Source organism: Pholcus phalangioides, unplaced genomic scaffold (assembly GCF_987345545.1).
Source record: "Pholcus phalangioides strain wild (caught in Gottingen) unplaced genomic scaffold, Ppha-v1.0 ptg000008l_1, whole genome shotgun sequence".
NCBI classification, from domain to species: Eukaryota; Metazoa; Arthropoda; class Arachnida; order Araneae; family Pholcidae; genus Pholcus; species Pholcus phalangioides.
The window spans coordinates 42,556,807-42,576,102 of NW_028301601.1; the positions used below are offsets into that span (position 1 = coordinate 42,556,807).

Sequence of the window (19,296 nt, forward strand, 5' to 3'; positions counted from 1 at the left end):
CATATAATCTACTCCGACTATCAATAATCATCATGACCATCAATGGCTAATTGGTTCATTGTAAAAACATTTTAATTAACCATTTAATCAAATTAAGCATTAATCATTAAGCATTTTATTCAAATTAAATAATTAAGTTTAATTAAATTAATTAATTAATGATAATTGGTCATTATTTCATTAACATCAGGGAAGTATCGAGTTCTAGGTGGCTTATTAATTCAATAGTTAATAATTACGTTAGTATTTAATATTTATAATTATTTGACAATTATAATTATTTAATAATTATTATTATAAATATTAATTAATGACAGTCAGGAACTAATAAATTTATAATGGTTGATTTATTTATTAAAAACAGACTTCGACTTGGTAAAAGTTCAAAATGAAAACATTTTTAGAAGCATATTTCGGGCTTTTACCAACTCGCCTTGGTAAAACCTAGGTTTTGGGCTTCTACTGTAGCATATACATGATGATCAGAGACGTCATTCACAAGTCATTTACATATTTTCACAGAATTACAACATTTGAACAATATTATTATTTCAGTATGACAACGATACGATCGGTGCAGTGCTGTCTTAACACATGGGTCCACCCGTAACGACCTGGGGGGCTTCAAGAGAAGAAGGGTCTCACAAAATCAAGAACCGGTTGAAATTTTCGAAAATTGGCCAGGCATGTAAGGCCTGAGAAAAATCACTTGGCCTGGGGGCCCATGATGCCTTTAAGGCGGCCTTGGATCGGTGGCGATTGCCAATATTGCAACCACCACCGCCAATTGCAGACAAGAGAGAGAATAAAAAAGGTAAATAACAATGCATCCATTTAAACATATAATGCAGATTTTGGACCCTAACACCTTATGCATTCATTGAAACATATGAAAATTTTGGACCCTTATGCTGGGGGGCTATGGCTACATTACACACTGATATGCAAAGCTGGACAATATAACAACATAATGACTGTGATTAGCTGATTCACTGCAATTCAAAATTATATATCCTAAGATTATCATCAATGGTTCAATTAATTGGCAATTGCTAGATTCTTCATGGAAAAGATTGCCATCAACTTGTAACCTGTTAATAATTTTGATTGCCCATTGGCGTTTGTTGTTTAGATTTCTATTATCTGTTATTGATTTCAGATTGATGATGGTTTTTATTTTATTTATTTATTTAGTTTATATATTTTATTTATTTATTTTTGTTGCCTTTGTCTGAGGCGAAAATGTTTTGTTGCAAATAGTAAAACTTTTTATCCTTCAGTAACGCTTCCACATCTCTCCGAGATGGGAAGCGGTGTCCTGTCATCAAAGGCTGGATAATATGATGTGTTATAAGACACATCCTGATATCTGAGTGGTAGATTCCCTGATACCTTAATGATGCGAATGCGAAATCACAACTTCATTTTGCTGTACATAGTCAATATGATATAATGTTCTTGCAAAGTTTTCACTTTTCTTTGTCTTTCAGAAATATTTCCTGAAACTCTAAAAAAGTACAGAGAGCTACAGGGCCATATTTGTGTAGTTGCCGCCTGTGAGCTATACAAATTTTGCCCCCCCCCCCATTCCAGTCTAACTTTTTTAACTCCCCCCTTCCACCCCTCTCATGCCATTACTAATAAATTCATAAACAAACAAAAGTGGTACTGTATATAGTTGCGCTTAAATTTTACTTTTCTGTCCTGTATTTATATTCTATTCCGATCCATAATGATTGCCATATAATGGGTAGGGTGCTCAACCTCCAGCCAGTAGGCATCTACACATTGATGAAAAACACTGATAAATTTAATTCCACAATGTATGGTGCATAATTTCTGTGTACTTGGTTATAGCCTAGCAACAAAATCAATAATACGAAGGTTTTTTAACAACTGGCCGTTGCGAAGGTGAATTTTTTTTGAAAAGAGAAAATTCAACTTCCTTTGCAGGGAATCGAACCCACATCCTTTCACTTTCTGGGTGAATGCCCTAGACCAGTGGTCAGCAAACTCATTAGTGAACAGAGCCAAATACATAGCTGCCAACTTCTGAAAAGGAGAATTAGGGAGATTTTCGCACAGGCGCGCGTATTTTATACTAAAACCACTCCCTAATAAATACAAAAGGGATTTTTCCAAATAAAATAGGGTTTTTCCACACATGGAAGTTAAACCCTTCGGAATAAAATCCCTACGCAAAAAACAAGTGAAATTGGAGGCCAAAACTTTTTAATGGTGATCTAAAAAAATATATTCTGTTCAATCAGAAATGATGTGAACAAACATTCTGCGCAAATGACCCCAAAATCATCGGAAGATGAAGGAAAAAAGCATCAATTTTTGAAAAACACTGACTTTTTGTGACACTTGCTCGATGTTTTTTTGATTTCACATGCGTGATTATATCAGTCTTTCCACCATGACCGATGTTTATATCCTTAACACAACTTGAACAAAAAGGAAAAAGTCTGCCCTTTTCTGGAACGTTTGATGAAAGGAAAATTCATCACATAGAAAAGTATCTTTAAAATTGATTAAATATTTTTTTGCTTATCAGTATTCATGTTTTGTTATCGCACGTACATAACTTCAACAAAAGAGGAAGTTTTGACCACATGTACATCACTATAATTTTCAATTATTATCCAAGATTATTATCCCTGCATGATAAGGCAATCGTTACCATCAGAGGGTTTGTAAAACTTCCTTAAAAAGGGAATTTCCCACTATTCCCCCATTTACAACGTGTGACGTAATTTCGAAAGGGGGAAAAACAGAGGCAAAAGACTTTTTGCCCCACGAGAAATTGCTCAGGGATTATTTTTAAATGTAGGGAATTTTTAGGGATAATTAGGGATTTTTTGTAATTTTTGTAAAAATTTGGGAGATTTAAGAACTTTTCGGGAGGTCGAGAAATGAAGCTAAAATTCGGGAGATTTGGCAGCTATGCAAATATCAACAGCAATGATTGAAATTTCTTTTGAGATATAAATTTTTTTTTTTTTTTTTTCAAATTTCAAATTTCCTTTATTTAAGATTTTTACACACAGTTACAAAACATTTAGGGGCTAAGCAAGCTTGTGAGCCCACAAATCAATATCCAATACATATCTATCGGCATAAATAATGAGAAAAAAAAAGAAAGAAAAAAGCACACATATATATAACACCAAGAAATAAGTGGCAACAGGAATGGAATTGATAAACAAAAAAATTTGGCATTTAGCAGCGTATGCAAGATAAAAGAAGATTACATAACAATATCAAACAGATAATGTAAATCTTCTTGAGTTAACAACCAAGACTTTAAATTGACAAAAAAAGATGTACATGAAGATTGTTCTTTTATTAACTGAGGAAGTAAATTAAATATTTTGGGAGCTAAATAAAGGAAAAATTTTTGGAAACGAGTTTTATTTGGCCTTGGTACCTGTATAGTATGACGTCTAAATTGCATTCCTGACTTATGTAATTTCAGATTGAGATGGCCACTTCTTTTATAAAACATTTTAAAACTTTTATAAACGTACAAGTGTTGTAGAGGGAGTAGCTTTAATTGATTGAAAAGTGAAAATGTTTGCATGAGTCTATTTTTACTCAGAATGATACGGATGAAGGACTTCTGTGTGACAAAAAGTGAAGAAAGATTGCTGAAGTATGTCCCACCCCAACATGTAATGCCGTAACTCAATGTAGATTCTACTAACGCAAAATAATGAAGTTTTAAAATGGATTGGGAACATTTATTCCTGATAAAATAAAATTTCCCAATATATATATGTTCCGATTTTATTCTACACTCAAATAATTAATATGTATTTTCCATGATAGTTTTGAATCTAAAAAAATCCTTAAATACTTAAAGGTGTCTACTCTATTTACAACTGTGCACATACAATCTGAGATACAGCCATCTGTCATACTATGATATTTTAGGACACCAAAATCATCGAAAGTACCAGAACCAAATAACATATATTTAGTTTTATCTATATTTAATTTCAAATTATTATTTCTAAACCAGATATTTATTGAGTTAAGATCATTTTGCATGTTATTCCTCAAGTTGATTGAAGAGCTTTCAGAGTAACAAAGAGCTAAATCATCAGCAAAAGTAGTGATTTTTCCTTTCAAATTAAAGTTATACAGGTCATTTATATATATTAAGAATAAAATAGGTCCAAGTACTGATCCTTGAGGTACACCCGATGTAATTTGTCTTTTAGAACTTAAAACGGAATTTACTTTCACACTTTGAACTCTGATAGTAAGATATGTTTTGAAAAATTTAAGTGGCAAACACCGAATTCCTGCATATTCTAGTTTGGTTAGAAGAATACTATGATTCACGGTATCAAAAGCTTTGCTGATATCTAAAAATAATGACACAACTTTACAATTATTGTTATCTGCTATATACACATTTGAGAGAAAATTAACAAGAGCGTCCTCTGTACTTTTTGCCCTTCTGAATCCAAATTGGTTCTCACTAAAAAAATTAATGCTGTCAAGAAATTTAATTATTCTGGATTTAATTATTTTTTCTATGACCTTTGAGAAGACAGATAGTAAAGAAATCGGTCTGTAATTATTAACATTCTTTTTGTCCCCTTTCTTGTGTATTGGAGAAACGATTGCAAGTTTCAGGCACTCTGGAAATTCGCCAGTGATAAAACTTAAATTAAAAATAAACAATAAGACATCATTTACATATGGTGCAATGCGCTTCAATGTTAAGGAATTAATTTTGTCAAATCCTGACGATTTTTTGGAGTGCAAAGAATTTATTATACTCAATACTTCATGACTATCCGTAGGGTATATAAAAAAGGATTTCTCAAAAAAATTTAAATTTGAACAATTTAATGAATTACAATTATTAGGAAGATCATTGTTACAAAAATTAGAAAAAAAGTCATTAAAACATTCAGCAATATCAATTGGATTCAGTATTTCACCAGTTGTTTCAGTAAAATCCGTGTCAATGCTGCTATATTTATCCTCGCCAATTAATTTGTTAATTAAATTCCATTGAGATTTTGAATCACTGTTTGCTTGAATAAATGCTGCAGTATAACAGTCATTCTTAATTTGTTTTATCTCATTGTTTAACATATTTCTAAATATCTTGAAATTATATCACAGCTCAATATCAAACGGTTTCTTTTTCATTTCTTTCAATAATCTATGTTTAATTTTAATTTTTTCATAAATTTTTTTCGTAATCCAGGGTTTTCTTATTCTTTTATTATACTTTACTCTAGTAGAAGCATCAACACAATTCTTAATTAAATCCAAGAAAGTATTCATTGCCGAGTTTGCAGATTCACAACTGTAAACAGTATCCCACGTAACCATTTTTACAAGATCAATCAATTGATTTTTATCAAGATAGGTAAAGCACCTTGTTTCACAATTTGAGTCATTGCTGTCATGATCTGTTTCTAAATAAAATAAAGCCATTTTATGATCAGTTATGCACAAATCGAGAAGTACAGCTTTTTTTTAATTTAAATTTCTGGATCTACAAAAAATATGATCTATGCAAGTTGACGTTTCATCAGTTTCTCTAGTTGGAGAATTAATTAACGATTCAAATCCAGATCTTGGCATCAAATTCACATAAGAAAAAATATTTAAGTCTTCAGATCTTAAAATATCAATGTTTAAGTCACCAATCAAATACATATCTTTATCTCGTTCATAATCAAGCAAATAATTAATTTCGTTTATGAATGTGTCAATAGAATACATGTGATACCTATAAATGCTTAATAAAATAAATTTGTATTTCCCGTAAGTGCAATCAACCAACAGCGAATCAACACGTCATCTCATTTAAATGCAACTTATTAAAAATTATACCACCAGAGCAATTTATGTTTCCACATTTAAATAAACTTCTGTACCCACGTATCTTGTAAAATGAAGTTTCGCATTCAGAGATCCAGATTTCACTGAGTATTATTATTGAGGGTTTTATATCCAGCTGATCTAAATATACTACAAAGATGTCAAAATTTGCACGTAAACTACGTATATTTAAATGGGCCATGGTAAGATTATTTATATTGTCATAACAAAATATGTTGAAATCATCAACTGTAGAAAATGTCAAATTCTGATCCATTTCAAAAAAACAAGCAAAATCAATCACATACCTGAGTTACACATTTTTCAATATATCTGAATTCACTAAGCGAAATGATCGATCACCTGATTGCTTTCTCATTAGAATCTTACCATCTTTGACCCACACGAAAGTATAACCCTTCTGTTTCGCAACTTCCTTGGCCTCCTTGAGAAGTAGTTTATTCTGCTGCGTGAGGTGCTCGTTGATGAACACTCGCTGTTGCTCCGAGAAGACGCCATGGATGTTTTTCGCCGTCAAATGCATTTTTCGTGATACGGTAATGTAGGCATCCCGGATGTCCCGTGAATGAAATTGTGCAACGATTTTGTCAGGTTGTTGGTCACCATAGTTTCTGATCCGGTGCGCGACATCAATGTCCATCTCCGATACCTCAAGTCCAGCTTTCTGTCCGATCCTGGATACGATAGTCTTCACATTTTCATCTTTCGTGCGTGGAATTCCAGAAATCTCTACATTCCGATTCCGGCAATACTGTGACAGGTCATTTAGTTGGCACATCAAGTCACTTACTTGAACTTCCAGCGATGCCTGATTCCGAGAAAGGGATTCTTGTTTTGAACGTATTTCATCAGTTGACACTTGCAGTTCGTGTATTTGACCCCGGTAGATCTCAATTGACTCCTTTATTTCTTCCAGATTTTGCGAGTTGTCTTTGATCTCCTTCAAAATCTCCATCTTGAAAGCTGCAAACATTGATTCCAATCTCGAAAATATCACACTTTCAAAAGACCTGCAGAAATCACACATCCATGTACTTTTCCGTGAAGCCGCTTGCTTTGGAGTGCCGGTAATGCCAGTGCATACAAAATGAAAACCTCGGCCACAGTTTCCCGCGCATTTTACCAAATCCTTCGTATTTGCGATGTTAGACTTGCATATGCCACAGTTTTCCATTCCTTACAATTTACTCGTTAAATTACAAAATAAAACAGCCTAAATTAATAAAATAAATCAATTTAAATCAATAAAATAAGAACAAAACGGGAGACGTGAAAGAAAACGTTGTCCTACTTCCTGCGCCACCTAGCGACTTTTAAACTTAAACTATACAGGTAGGTACATTGTTATTAACTTAATTAGGGTACTCCTAAGCTGGCCTTTGCTAAAAACGTCCCCGATCTGATTGAAGCACGTTCACTGAGGTCGACCCCCTTCCAACTCACCTGTCCACACTCGTCTTGTATACTTGTTTCGTCTATCTTTTCGTTCATCCTCTTTATATGTCCAAACTATCTCAACATACCTTTCTCAATCCTCGACACTACATCTTCTTTCACTCCACAACACTTCCTAAAATTAACTTAATAAGCTTTACTTAAAGTTTTAAATCTTTGTAAAACTACAGTCGAATCCCATTATAACAAATGCCAAGAGACCGGAGGAATCACTTCGTTAAAACAAAATTTTGATATAAAGGAATTGCAGGTTACTTAGCATTGTTCCCATGTGAACTTATTTGGGGGATTAAAAAGTGTTAGTTAAAACGAGATTTTCACTATAACAGTATTCATTAAAATGGAATTCGACTGTATTGGTACATTCAATAAAACTTGATATCATACTTAATAACATTTTATTTATTGATAAAATTAAATTGTAAGGTATCCATAAAATTAAATCATAACAATGACTGACAAACACTAATGTGAACAATGGCCTTGCATCTCCTGGTAAAGTTTGGGTAAGTCATGTTTATGTTGTTTTTAATTTTAGGTACGATTCCAGGTTCTCATCAATAAGACGACTTCTCAATTTACTCTTGATAAGATTCATACTTGAAAATTATTGTTCACATAAATATGTAGATCCGAATAAGGAAAGAACAGCAAATACTAGTTTTCCAGCTGATTATATGAGTCAGGATATATCAACATATCTCGATTCTCCTGGTTTTCAAAGCAGACCATTTGTGCTGTGAACCAAGTTCACATTTGTTTTTCTCCAATATTTCTATATCAGCACAAAGACGTTCAAATTTTGTGCTCCACAAGTCTTTATTTTTTAAATCTAGAAATTGCATTTCAAAGTTGCCAATGTCAATATTAAAGGGAGAAAAATTTAATTCTGTAGCATTAAAAGGTTTTTAACAAAGACTAACGTTGCTTTGCTATTTCGGAATTGCTGAAACCTGTCGAGGAAAGCTTCCCTCATATTTAAAAGTGTTGTTTTGAAATAGCAAATGTCGATATCAGAATAATTTTCTTGGTGATGTTTCAACAAGCTTGGAAAGTGAATCAAAGTTTCTCTTTCAAAATCTTGAGCAAAAAGAGATAATTTGTTTTCGAATTAAATAACTTCTAACATCGAAAACATTGTGTTTCCTTTCTCCTGTAGTTTACGATTAAGCTGATTTACATGAGACGTAATGTCTACCATGAAATTTTAGATCCACTGATCGTTCGTTAGTTCTGGATAAGGAACACCCTTCTCAAGGAGAAGTGCTTTAATTTAATAAGGAAGCAAAACGTTTCCTCTTGGTAACCAACGTACCAAATGAGTTTTTTTCCGGCACGCCCACGATCTCACGATCAATGAGCTTATATCGCAAAAGCGACAGAGCCTGGGCGTGCTCGGTTCTATACTATACTATACTAACCAACGTACCTTGTTTTATGCCACAGAAGATCTGCGTACTCACTCCCCATTTCAACTAAAAATTCTTTAAACTGGCGATGATTAAGAGCTTTAGCTGTAATGGAGTTGATAATCTTAATCACCAATTCCATAAAGCGCTTCTTGATGAATGATGCAATGGTAAGTAAGTATCTTGTGATTAATTTTTTCTTTCAAAATAGCAACAAACCCGTTTCTTACGCCGGTCAAACTTTTCGTCCCGTCTATTGAAATTGAGACAATTTTATAGAGTGCAAGATGATGTTTTTCAATGCACTCAATCACACGTGTGTGACCTTTGAGTGGCAATATAATCCTAAAAGTTCTTCTTTAGGACCTGTAGATGAAATAAATCGTACAAAAAGTGAAACTTGCGCTGTATCATTTATGTCACAAGACTCGTCAACTGCTATTGATAAAGCTGAAACCAATTTAAGATCTTCGACTTGCTGGTTGGTTACATTTGAAGACATTCTGACTCTTCCATATTTCACTATTTAAGCAGACAATGGTAACTCTTTAATTTTTTTGAGAATATCTGCTTTGTTCTTAAAATATCGAAATAGCTCTTCAGATGCATTTATAAAACAATTTATGTATTCGCCGTCTGTATATTGTTTTCCTCTCTTTTTCCATTGTTGGAAGATTGCATCCAGTAATTAAATATCAAATCAAATATAAAATGTATTTTTCTTGACTCTTTTGAAGTTCAACTGCTTTCTTCCTTGCATCACTGACAGGATATTTAGCACTAAATGACAATTGTTTAGTTGTAAAATGTCTCTCCAAATTTGATTTCTTGCTATGAGCCAATTTTTCCTGACAAATAAGACAGGTCGGAAGGCCATTTAAGTTTTGAATAAACGCGAAAGTCTCTGTCCATTCAACTTTAAATTCACGGTTTTTGTCTTCCATTTTTCTTTGATTCTTCCCTGTAGTCGTGTCAAACAGGGCACCTAAAGAATGTTTCATTTTATAATAATAAAGCCACCAACACAAAATAATGACAATTCTTAAATTTATGAAAAAAATACCTGTAGGATTTGCAGCTGGTTGGAAAAATACAGGTAATTTTATGCTTTGAGTAGATCACACAATTTAGTAATATCAAAAATAAATCTCAACAAATGTTTGACGCAATAAGTCATCAAAACAAGAATTGCAATTTAAATCATATTTTTAATGAAACAAATACAAATAATTAGATTTAAGACACGACAATCGAACTCAAAATACAACCCTTTGAATAGGCAGGAATCGATTTGGGGGGGGGGGGGTCTAAATATTTAGCGGGACATGAGAGTTGTTAATTAATAAAAAGGTTGTTGGCTTACGGATATCTGGCTCCCTTCTCTGGGAAATGCACGAAACACGAGTTCACTGTAAGCTCGTCCGACGAGATGTTAGACTGAGGACATCGTCGATGAAAGCCCAAGACTGGCCATCTTGTGGGGCAGAGGCCCCAGGAACGTCGTCTTCGGATGGTCTTCCCTGGTGGATTGCTTCAGCAGGGATGACTGATGTTGGATGTGGATGAAGAGAGGAGGCTCGGGAGAGCCGTCATGAGAAGTGGTGGCCCAGGAGCATCATCTTCTACGATATGGCTGGGTAGAGGTTGACGTTCCTTAGTATGGAAAACATTACATGTCTCCCCCATGTTCCGAGAGGAGACTCGTCTTTTGCGTCTATCTACCCCCTGAGTACCTTAGGAATACGCCTTGTTTTCGACTTTTCCCCAGTTTTGACCCACCTGATTGGTTGTGGAAGTGTCACGTGACAGCAGCGTCAGCCTTTAATACTGTCTTTCAGCAAAAGATAGAGAAAAAGATGACTCACTCGGGAGGAGAAGGGAGCGAGAACAAAATGGCCAAAATGCATATCTAAACAAGATTTCGCAAAAAATCTAGAATTTTTCTGCACCCGCATGTGGTATTTTGTGGCAGAGTCACACTCAAGGGGCCAAAGAGCCACGGTTTGCTGACCACTGGCCTAGACAACTAGACTACAAAGGCAACAAATCTAAGTAGTAGCGTCTGTAGTTGTGAGCTTGGCCTGACTCAGATCCGGGTGTTTATGTATGGTCTCGTGCAGTGTACACGAGATACAAGGAAAGATTGAGAGATTTGTTGCCTTTGCAGTCTAGTGGTCTAGGACATTAACCCGCAGTGAAAGTATGTGGGTTCGATTCCCTGCAAAGGCAGTTGAATTTTCTCTTTCCAAAAATAATTCATCTTCACAACAGCCAGTTGTTAAAAAACCTTCGTATGGTAACAGAGAGTGACGTCATCCTGCACAAAAAATAATGCACACACATACATCACATAATATCTATACATATTATCTTTAACTGCACATCCTAAAGTGTATTTTGAAATAATGAAATATTTTTTCGAAATTGTTTCATGGACTGATTAAAATTCTCTACTGGGCTCGCCAGTGGTTTGTGTCTTTTTTTTTTCTATATCTCATCACGTATATTTTTTTATTGCGGTACATATACTTCAATATAGTACCGTATTTCTTGGAATAATCACCACATGAATGTATGCATCGCTATATCGGAAAAAAAAATCAATATATGTCATTGTGTTTATGAACTTACCGTAACATAAGGCACACATACGCTGCACATTTATAACATAAAATTTATCTGCTGCTTATTTTTCATTTCAAAAATGCTTGTCAATTTTAAAAATGCTACTCAGTTAATTGAGAGTTGAATATTATGTGATGCAGTAGGCATGGCCTCCACATCCTGGAGCAGGGCCCCTAGATCAAACTTCACGGGCTCCTTTATGATGAATTTATATAGTGAAAAAAAAACAAAAAATGATGAGAATCGTCCGGGAGTCCTGTCAGACCCCACCCTTGTGGAGAGTCATAGCTGTAAGCCAATCTCATGGAAATTGTGTTTTTTGATAATGACAGAGATATTCACTTAAAAAAAAAAAACCTCTTAAACAGCTTTCTTGTAAAATTTCCCTTTTGGCACATGGTGCCAATTATTCCAATATACAGAAACAGTTCAAACTGCAAATGTAAACTCTTCACCTGTCGTGTTTGTTACTCATATGAAAAGCAAATAAGACAGGGCAATATAAAGATTGCAAAGAAAACACAATTTAATTGTTGTCCCTGTATTAAGACCAGGATGTGAGTCAACTAAAATATAATAAATATATATATATTTTTTTTACTTTAATTTCTTAAATGAGCACTGGCTCAAACTTTTTCAATTTATTAATGCATCGTAAAAAAAATATGCATTTTACGCCTTATTGGATACAAGTATTATGGAGGATTCAAAATTACTTGAGACTGAATTGTGGTGATTGTTCATAAATTATCATTAAAGAAACCTCTCACAAAATACAAAATGTATGAACTTATGAGAAATGAGTAACTATATATATATATATATATATATATATATATATATACTGGGGAGGGCCAACCCCCCCCCCCCTTCTCTCTTCACAACATATCTTGTTTATTTCGTCCCACTTCATCAGCATGCTATGGAAAGGGACGTGTGAAAGCACCACCTTACTGAAGTAGCAAATTTTACAATGATAAAGCAACAAAAAAAAAAGAAATGAGATTCATCAAGTACCCCAGAAAATTTCCCCATGGGGGTCCCCAAATTAAATTCCCTGAATTTTAGAGGGGCCCCAGACTGGATATATCTCGGGCCACCGATGTGTTGTAAATTTTACAATGTTAAACAACAAAAATCAATGAGATACATACAGGGGCCCCCGAATTAGAACCTTTCAACATTTCCATGGGACCCTGACCTGGAAGCTTGTCGGACACCCTCTGCGAGGGGCCACGAAAATTTTTCATTTTTATAAATATTAAAACAAATAAAATCCAGGGCCCCACATCCAGTAGCGGGGACACAATACGCAAATTTTTAGTGGGGAATTCAGACTGGATTTATCTCGGTCTTCCGCTGTTGCAAATTCTACAATGTTAAACAACAAAAAAGAATGAGATTCATCCAGGGCTCCCAAAATGAAACCTGTAAACATGGGACCCCCGAATTGGAAGCTTGTCGTTCATCCCCCACTGCGACTGTCATGCAAAATTTTCATTTGTATTCGTTTTACCAACGAATAAAATCCAGGGGGCCCCAACCAATTACTCAGGACACCAATTCGCATACTTTTAGTGGGGCCCCAGACTACCTTTATCTCGGGCTTCCGCCGTTGAAAATTCTACAACAGAAAAGAATAAGATTCATCCAGAGCCCCCCAAAATGAAACTTGAAAATATGGGGCCCCCGACTTGGAAGCTTGTCGGTCATCCCCCGCTGCGAGTGCCATGAAAAATTTTCATTTGTAATCGTTTTACCAACGAATAAAATCCAGGCCCACCCACGCAACTACCCGTGACCAAATTCGAAAATTTTATGGAGCCCCCAGACTGGATATATCTTGGGCTTCCGCTATCGCAAATTTTTCAACGCTGAAGCAGCAAGAAAACAATGAGATCTATCAAGGGCCCCTGGAAATGAAAACTTTTAACTTCCCCATGAAGGTATAAGTGCAATCCCTCCCGGGTACCCGACCATGTGTGTTTGGAGCACTGGTGTTATATGTATATTATACATATACATATCTCTCGGCATGACCCCCCCCCCTACAGGGCTGACCCAAAGCAGGGCTGACAGGGGCCGGAACGATTCTCATCACTTTTTGATTTTTCACACTATAAATTAACCACAGAGGGGGCCCCTGAAAAGCTGGTTTGGAGGTTGGCAATCCAAAGTCCCGCATAGGGGGCCCTGCTGTAGGATGTGGGAGCCTCTCGGTACACGCACATAACATGTTCCTGATGGGTCAAATGGGTCCTGATATATGCTAGAGTTAAATGAATACTTCCGTACACAAAAACATCACCCATTTCGGTTGATTAGAAACAGGCCCTTTTCCAGTTTGTGATTTTATATTATAGAGTAGATATAGCATATTTGATATTTACTTACTTTGTATTTGTCAGGAAAATGTAAAACATAGCTTTCCAAACTTTTTGTTCCACACATCGCCCCCAACTCAAGTGAACCCATAGGATCTATGTTAAACCAGTAGCTTTCATTGCCCCTCTGGACCATTCTATCACCCACCAGGGGACGATATTGTCCACTTTGAGAAACACTGGTGTAAAATGAAGAGCTTTTTTCCGTTTCGTTGGTAATCCTACGTTTATAACCAAATCTAGTTTTGTAATACTGTATACAATTCATAAAAATGTAGGTTCCGCCAAGATCCACATTTGTTCCTTTTTTTTTTTGTTTTTAGGAACTCGTCACATGAGGAGAGCTGTCCTTATAGGAAGTTTAGGGATAGCTGTCCCTAAAATGAAGAGTAGCTTTTTTCCGTTTCGTTTGTAATCCTGCATTTATAACCAAATGTAGTTTTATACTGTATACAATTCATAAAAATGTGGGTTCCGCCAAGCTCCATATTTATGCCACCTTTTTTCAGGAAAACGTAGCATGAAGAGAGCCGTCCTTAGGACCAAATCGTGTGACCCCGCCTACCATTCTGTACCCTGATTTCTTTATATTCCCATTAGTGACTGCAAACTGATGTTTTCCTGGATTGACCAGCTTCATCTCATTTCGTTTCCCACACAAGTTTAAAAAAATCGTATTGTAATCGAATTCATCCATTCGTTTATATCCACTTAACACTGTTTCTATCCCCAATATGATCAACCATAGCCCAAAGACTCACCAAAGCCCCCACCAGCGCCAATAAAAGCATCTTTGTTGCAGAAGATTCTTTCTCATATGGCAGGCGTCGTTAAAACTAGAGAATATTTTTTTCCCCTTCATATTCAGACAACCTGCGTTGAAGAATGTTGTCTTTTTACTTTCAAAGAGGGCCGAAATTGAGCCAGTGTGGAGCCAAGCTCCACATTTGTTCCTTTTATTCTGTTTTTAGGAACTCGTCACATGAGGAGAGCTGTCCTTATAGGAAGTTTAGGGATAGCTGTCCCTAAAATGAATAGGAGTTTTTTCCCGTTTTGTTGGTAATCCTGCATTTATAACCAATGTAGTTTTGTAATACTGTATACAATCCATAAAAATGTGGCTGATTCTGTCTCATATGGCAGGCATCATTAAAATTAGAGGATATTTTTTTTCCCCTTCGTATTCAGACAACCTGCGTTGTAGAATGTTGTGTTTTTACTTTCAAAGAGAGCCGAAATTGAGCTTTTGAAATGTTCTTTGTGGTCAGCTGGGAGAAATGCTGTGAATAACATATATCATATAATAACAATATTTTTTTTTACATCAACGGCAGTCTGTGTGGAAAAAAAACAAAAAATAAAAAACATGGGTTAATAATTATATATTATTTACGATATATAATTATTGTTGCATATTACATTTACAATGACACGTGGCACTTCCACACGTTTACGAAACATGTTTTTTTACTCCAAAACTTGCCGCCCTGGGGTATAGCCTGCTTAGCAACCCTCCCCCTGCATAAATACACTACTGGAGAGCTATCGTTAGCACGCACAATTCATATTTTGCTCCCATACAGGAAAAAACACCAGAACAGTGGTTTTTCCCAAGAACGGGAAAAAGACTGCAAATATAGAAACCATGAATACGAAATCCATGAATACAGAGGGTTGACTATATACTAAAATAGTTTTAATACACAAGAAAACCATGAAGAAAATTTAAAATATTAATCATCAGATATATAATTTACCAAGCAATTCATTGCAGGTATCTTTATAAACTGTTTCATGTCTACATGTTGATATCTGATTACAGATAACTTCCCACACATGTCTCCGAACAGGATGATTTACAGACCAATGATTACATCTTAGAAGTTCTTTCACCTAGAAAAAAAAAGAATATGAAATTACAAACATTTCTGTGTATTTTTTTTCAGGGCATCAACCAGATACCGGTCAGCCAGGGCAAGCATGTATTTTGGTAACCCCTTGTAATGTTGAAGGATGCGATTTGCGCCCCTCTGGTCCAGCGCCCGGGAAGCACCAGACTTGCCTGATTTTCCCCCTTCCCCCAGTTGCGGCCCTGTCTTTCTTTTTTTTTTGAGCATATCTCACCTACTTTTGCTTACAAGGAATAACTAGTTGCAATTCCTGGTGTCTGCTGGGAAAAATGGTACCCACAAAAATACCAAGTATAATTAAATACAGAGTTATTAGCATTTATATTTAAACACCTTTGTGGTTATTGTAGACAGGGACAACTTTGCCTGTATTTGAAAAGATGATGCTTTACGCCCTGCCAAGTTCTGAACCAACTGATAGAGGCATCAATGTTTTCATCACACGATAACAACAGAGATGTTTAGATGTAAATGCTAATAACTCTCTGTTTAATTATACTTGGCAACAGGTGAGGCTGAAAATGTATCAGTATTTTGGTTTTTGACTTGTAGAATGAGAGTTTTTGGTAGTGTACAAAATTGTCTTCCCTGCCCATTCGTTCAAAGGTAAATAAAAACTACTTGTTTTGTTTGATACAGCATACACTCCTTTTTCAGAATCACTTTACCCTTTTGCATTTAAATTTTATGATGTATTTGGGTTCAATAATAATACTTGGCAATGTTGCACCAGGAAGCTTAGTGAAAATGGGGCAACTTTGCCAAACTAAAATTTTGTCATTCTCTCACATTATTGGACAAATATTCATCTGTGTGAATGTGTCATTCTCTCACATTATTAGATATGTTTTCAAATGTATTTATTAGATATGTTATCAGATATATACATTATATATATCTGAATAATGTTCACAATTAAGTTGCTTATCATGAAGTCAATATAATATAATTATCATACATCATTTCTCTTTTTTTATTATTATACTCTTTCGCTCTAATTAGCTGAAATTTTCAGGATTAGCTCCTGGATAGGTATGGAATGAATCCTTAAAAGTCCTCATAATTCGCATATGCTCTTCCATCCAAAATGGCGGATCAAAGATGGTCACCAAGAACTTTTCATCGTCATTTTTTCCACCATATCCCAGTCAAAACCCATCATTTTTCAATTATGGAAAAACCTGTGTGAATGTTTGTTTTGATTTATACCTAGGCTTACCCAATAAAAAAATTATAAATGAGCTGAAAATTGATTTATTTAATGTCAAGATGTGAAATTTTCCTGGTTAAAAATTCAATGTTGATCTGTTTTCGCCTCATAATTTTCTTTTTTCAAATCCTGTATTTTTCATGTTTGTTTTAGAGGTCATTTAGATGCCAAGATGCAGTAGTACAGATTTTGGATGCCGCAGGTATCAAAATTATGATAATACTTTGCTGCAGCCAGATTCTACAGAAGAGAAGAAGACTGCAAGTTGATGTGGCACCATAGCCCAGTAAGTTTAGGATTTTATGACACAAATTCATAATTTTTTTATTATTTATTTTTTATTTCACAAATACAAACATGTAATACACAAATTAAGACATGTGTTACACAAATTCAGACGTGTTACAAAAATTCAGACATGTGTTACACAAATACAAACATATAATACACAAAAAATATATATATGCACACATATTACAAACACTGTAGCCTCAAGGGACTGAAAAATCCTTCCAGCACGCCTAAAGGAATAATCTATAGAAGAAATTTTTTTTTTCTCTTGCAACAGCATTATTATATTTATTAGATATGTTTTCAAATGTATTTATTAGATATGTTTTCAAATGTATTTATTAGATATGTTTTCAAATGTATTTATTAGATATGTTTTCAAATGTATTTATTAGATATGTTTTCAAATGTATTTATTAGATATGTTTTCAAATGTATTTATTAGATATGTTATCAGATATATACATTATATATATCTGAATAATGTTCACAATTAAGTTGCTTATCATGAAGTCAATATAATATAATTATCATACATCATTTCTCTTTTTTTATTATTATACTCTTTCGCTCTAATTAGCTGAAATTTTCAGGATTAGCTCCTGGATAGGTATGGAATGAATCCTTAAAAGTCCTCATAATTCGCATATGCTCTTCCATCCAAAATGGCGGATCAAAGATGGTCACCAAGAACTTTTCATCGTCATTTTTTCCACCATATCCCAGTCAAAACCCATCATTTTTCAATTATGGAAAAACCTGTGTGAATGTTTGTTTTGATTTATACCTAGGCTTACCCAATAAAAAAATTATAAATGAGCTGAAAATTGATTTATTTAATGTCAAGATGTGAAATTTTCCTGGTTAAAAATTCAATGTTGATCTGTTTTCGCCTCATAATTTTCTTTTTTCAAATCCTGTATTTTTCATGTTTGTTTTAGAGGTCATTTAGATGCCAAGATGCAGTAGTACAGATTTTGGATGCCGCAGGTATCAAAATTATGATAATACTTTGCTGCAGCCAGATTCTACAGAAGAGAAGAAGACTGCAAGTTGATGTGGCACCATAGCCCAGTAAGTTTAGGATTTTATGACACAAATTCATAATTTTTTTATTATTTATTTTTTATTTCACAAATACAAACATGTAATACACAAATTAAGACATGTGTTACACAAATTCAGACGTGTTACAAAAATTCAGACATGTGTTACACAAATACAAACATATAATACACAAAAAATATATATATGCACACATATTACAAACACTGTAGCCTCAAGGGACTGAAAAATCCTTCCAGCACGCCTAAAGGAATAATCTATAGAAGAAATTTTTTTTTTCTCTTGCAACAGCATTATTATATTTATTAGATATGTTTTCAAATGTATTTATTAGATATGTTTTCAAATGTATTTATTAGATATGTTTTCAAATGTATTTATTAGATATGTTTTCAAATGTATTTATTAGATATGTTTTCAAATGTATTTATTAGATATGTTTTCAAATGTATTTATTAGATATGTTATCAGATATATACATTATATATATCTGAATAATGTTCACAATTAAGTTGCTTATCATGAAGTCAATATAATATAATTATCATACATCATTTCTCTTTTTTTATTATTATACTCTTTCGCTCTAATTAGCTGAAATTTTCAGGATTAGCTCCTGGATAGGTATGGAATGAATCCTTAAAAGTCCTCATAATTCGCATATGCTCTTCCATCCAAAATGGCGGATCAAAGATGGTCACCAAGAACTTTTCATCGTCATTTTTTCCACCATATCCCAGTCAAAACCCATCATTTTTCAATTATGGAAAAACCTGTGTGAATGTTTGTTTTGATTTATACCTAGGCTTACCCAATAAAAAAATTATAAATGAGCTGAAAATTGATTTATTTAATGTCAAGATGTGAAATTTTCCTGGTTAAAAATTCAATGTTGATCTGTTTTCGCCTCATAATTTTGAAGCCATCGACAAATCGTAAAAAGTGATTTGAATGTCTTTTGTAGTGGGAGGCCTGTTTTTTATAAAAAAATCTGAATTCGTTGAAATATGGTTAATATATTTGTTTTACTCTAAGAGGGTCATTGAGATTTCAAAGTTGAAATATTCGTG

General features: G+C 34.3%; 1 protein-coding gene and 1 long non-coding RNA gene across 8 annotated transcripts in view; one reads left to right on the forward strand and one right to left on the reverse strand.

Annotated features, from left to right (window-relative positions):
* The window catches only part of LOC149084311 (uncharacterized), a 53,162-nt gene extending 35,322 nt beyond the window's left edge, over positions 1-17,840 (forward strand). The window contains exons 2-3 of the long non-coding RNA XR_016192963.1: positions 17,024-17,156; positions 17,755-17,840. This is a non-coding gene — a long non-coding RNA (uncharacterized LOC149084311). The remainder of the gene's footprint in view (positions 1-17,023; positions 17,157-17,754) is intronic.
* sky (GTPase-activating protein skywalker) overlaps positions 1-19,296 on the reverse strand; it is a 136,521-nt gene that overhangs the window by 101,427 nt on the left and 15,798 nt on the right. For all 7 annotated transcript variants that reach the window (XM_089234677.1, XM_089234678.1, XM_089234676.1 and 4 more), the window contains exon 3: positions 15,508-15,643. In XM_089234677.1, the coding sequence (XP_089090803.1) occupies positions 15,508-15,643 (136 nt within the window). The remainder of the gene's footprint in view (positions 1-15,507; positions 15,644-19,296) is intronic.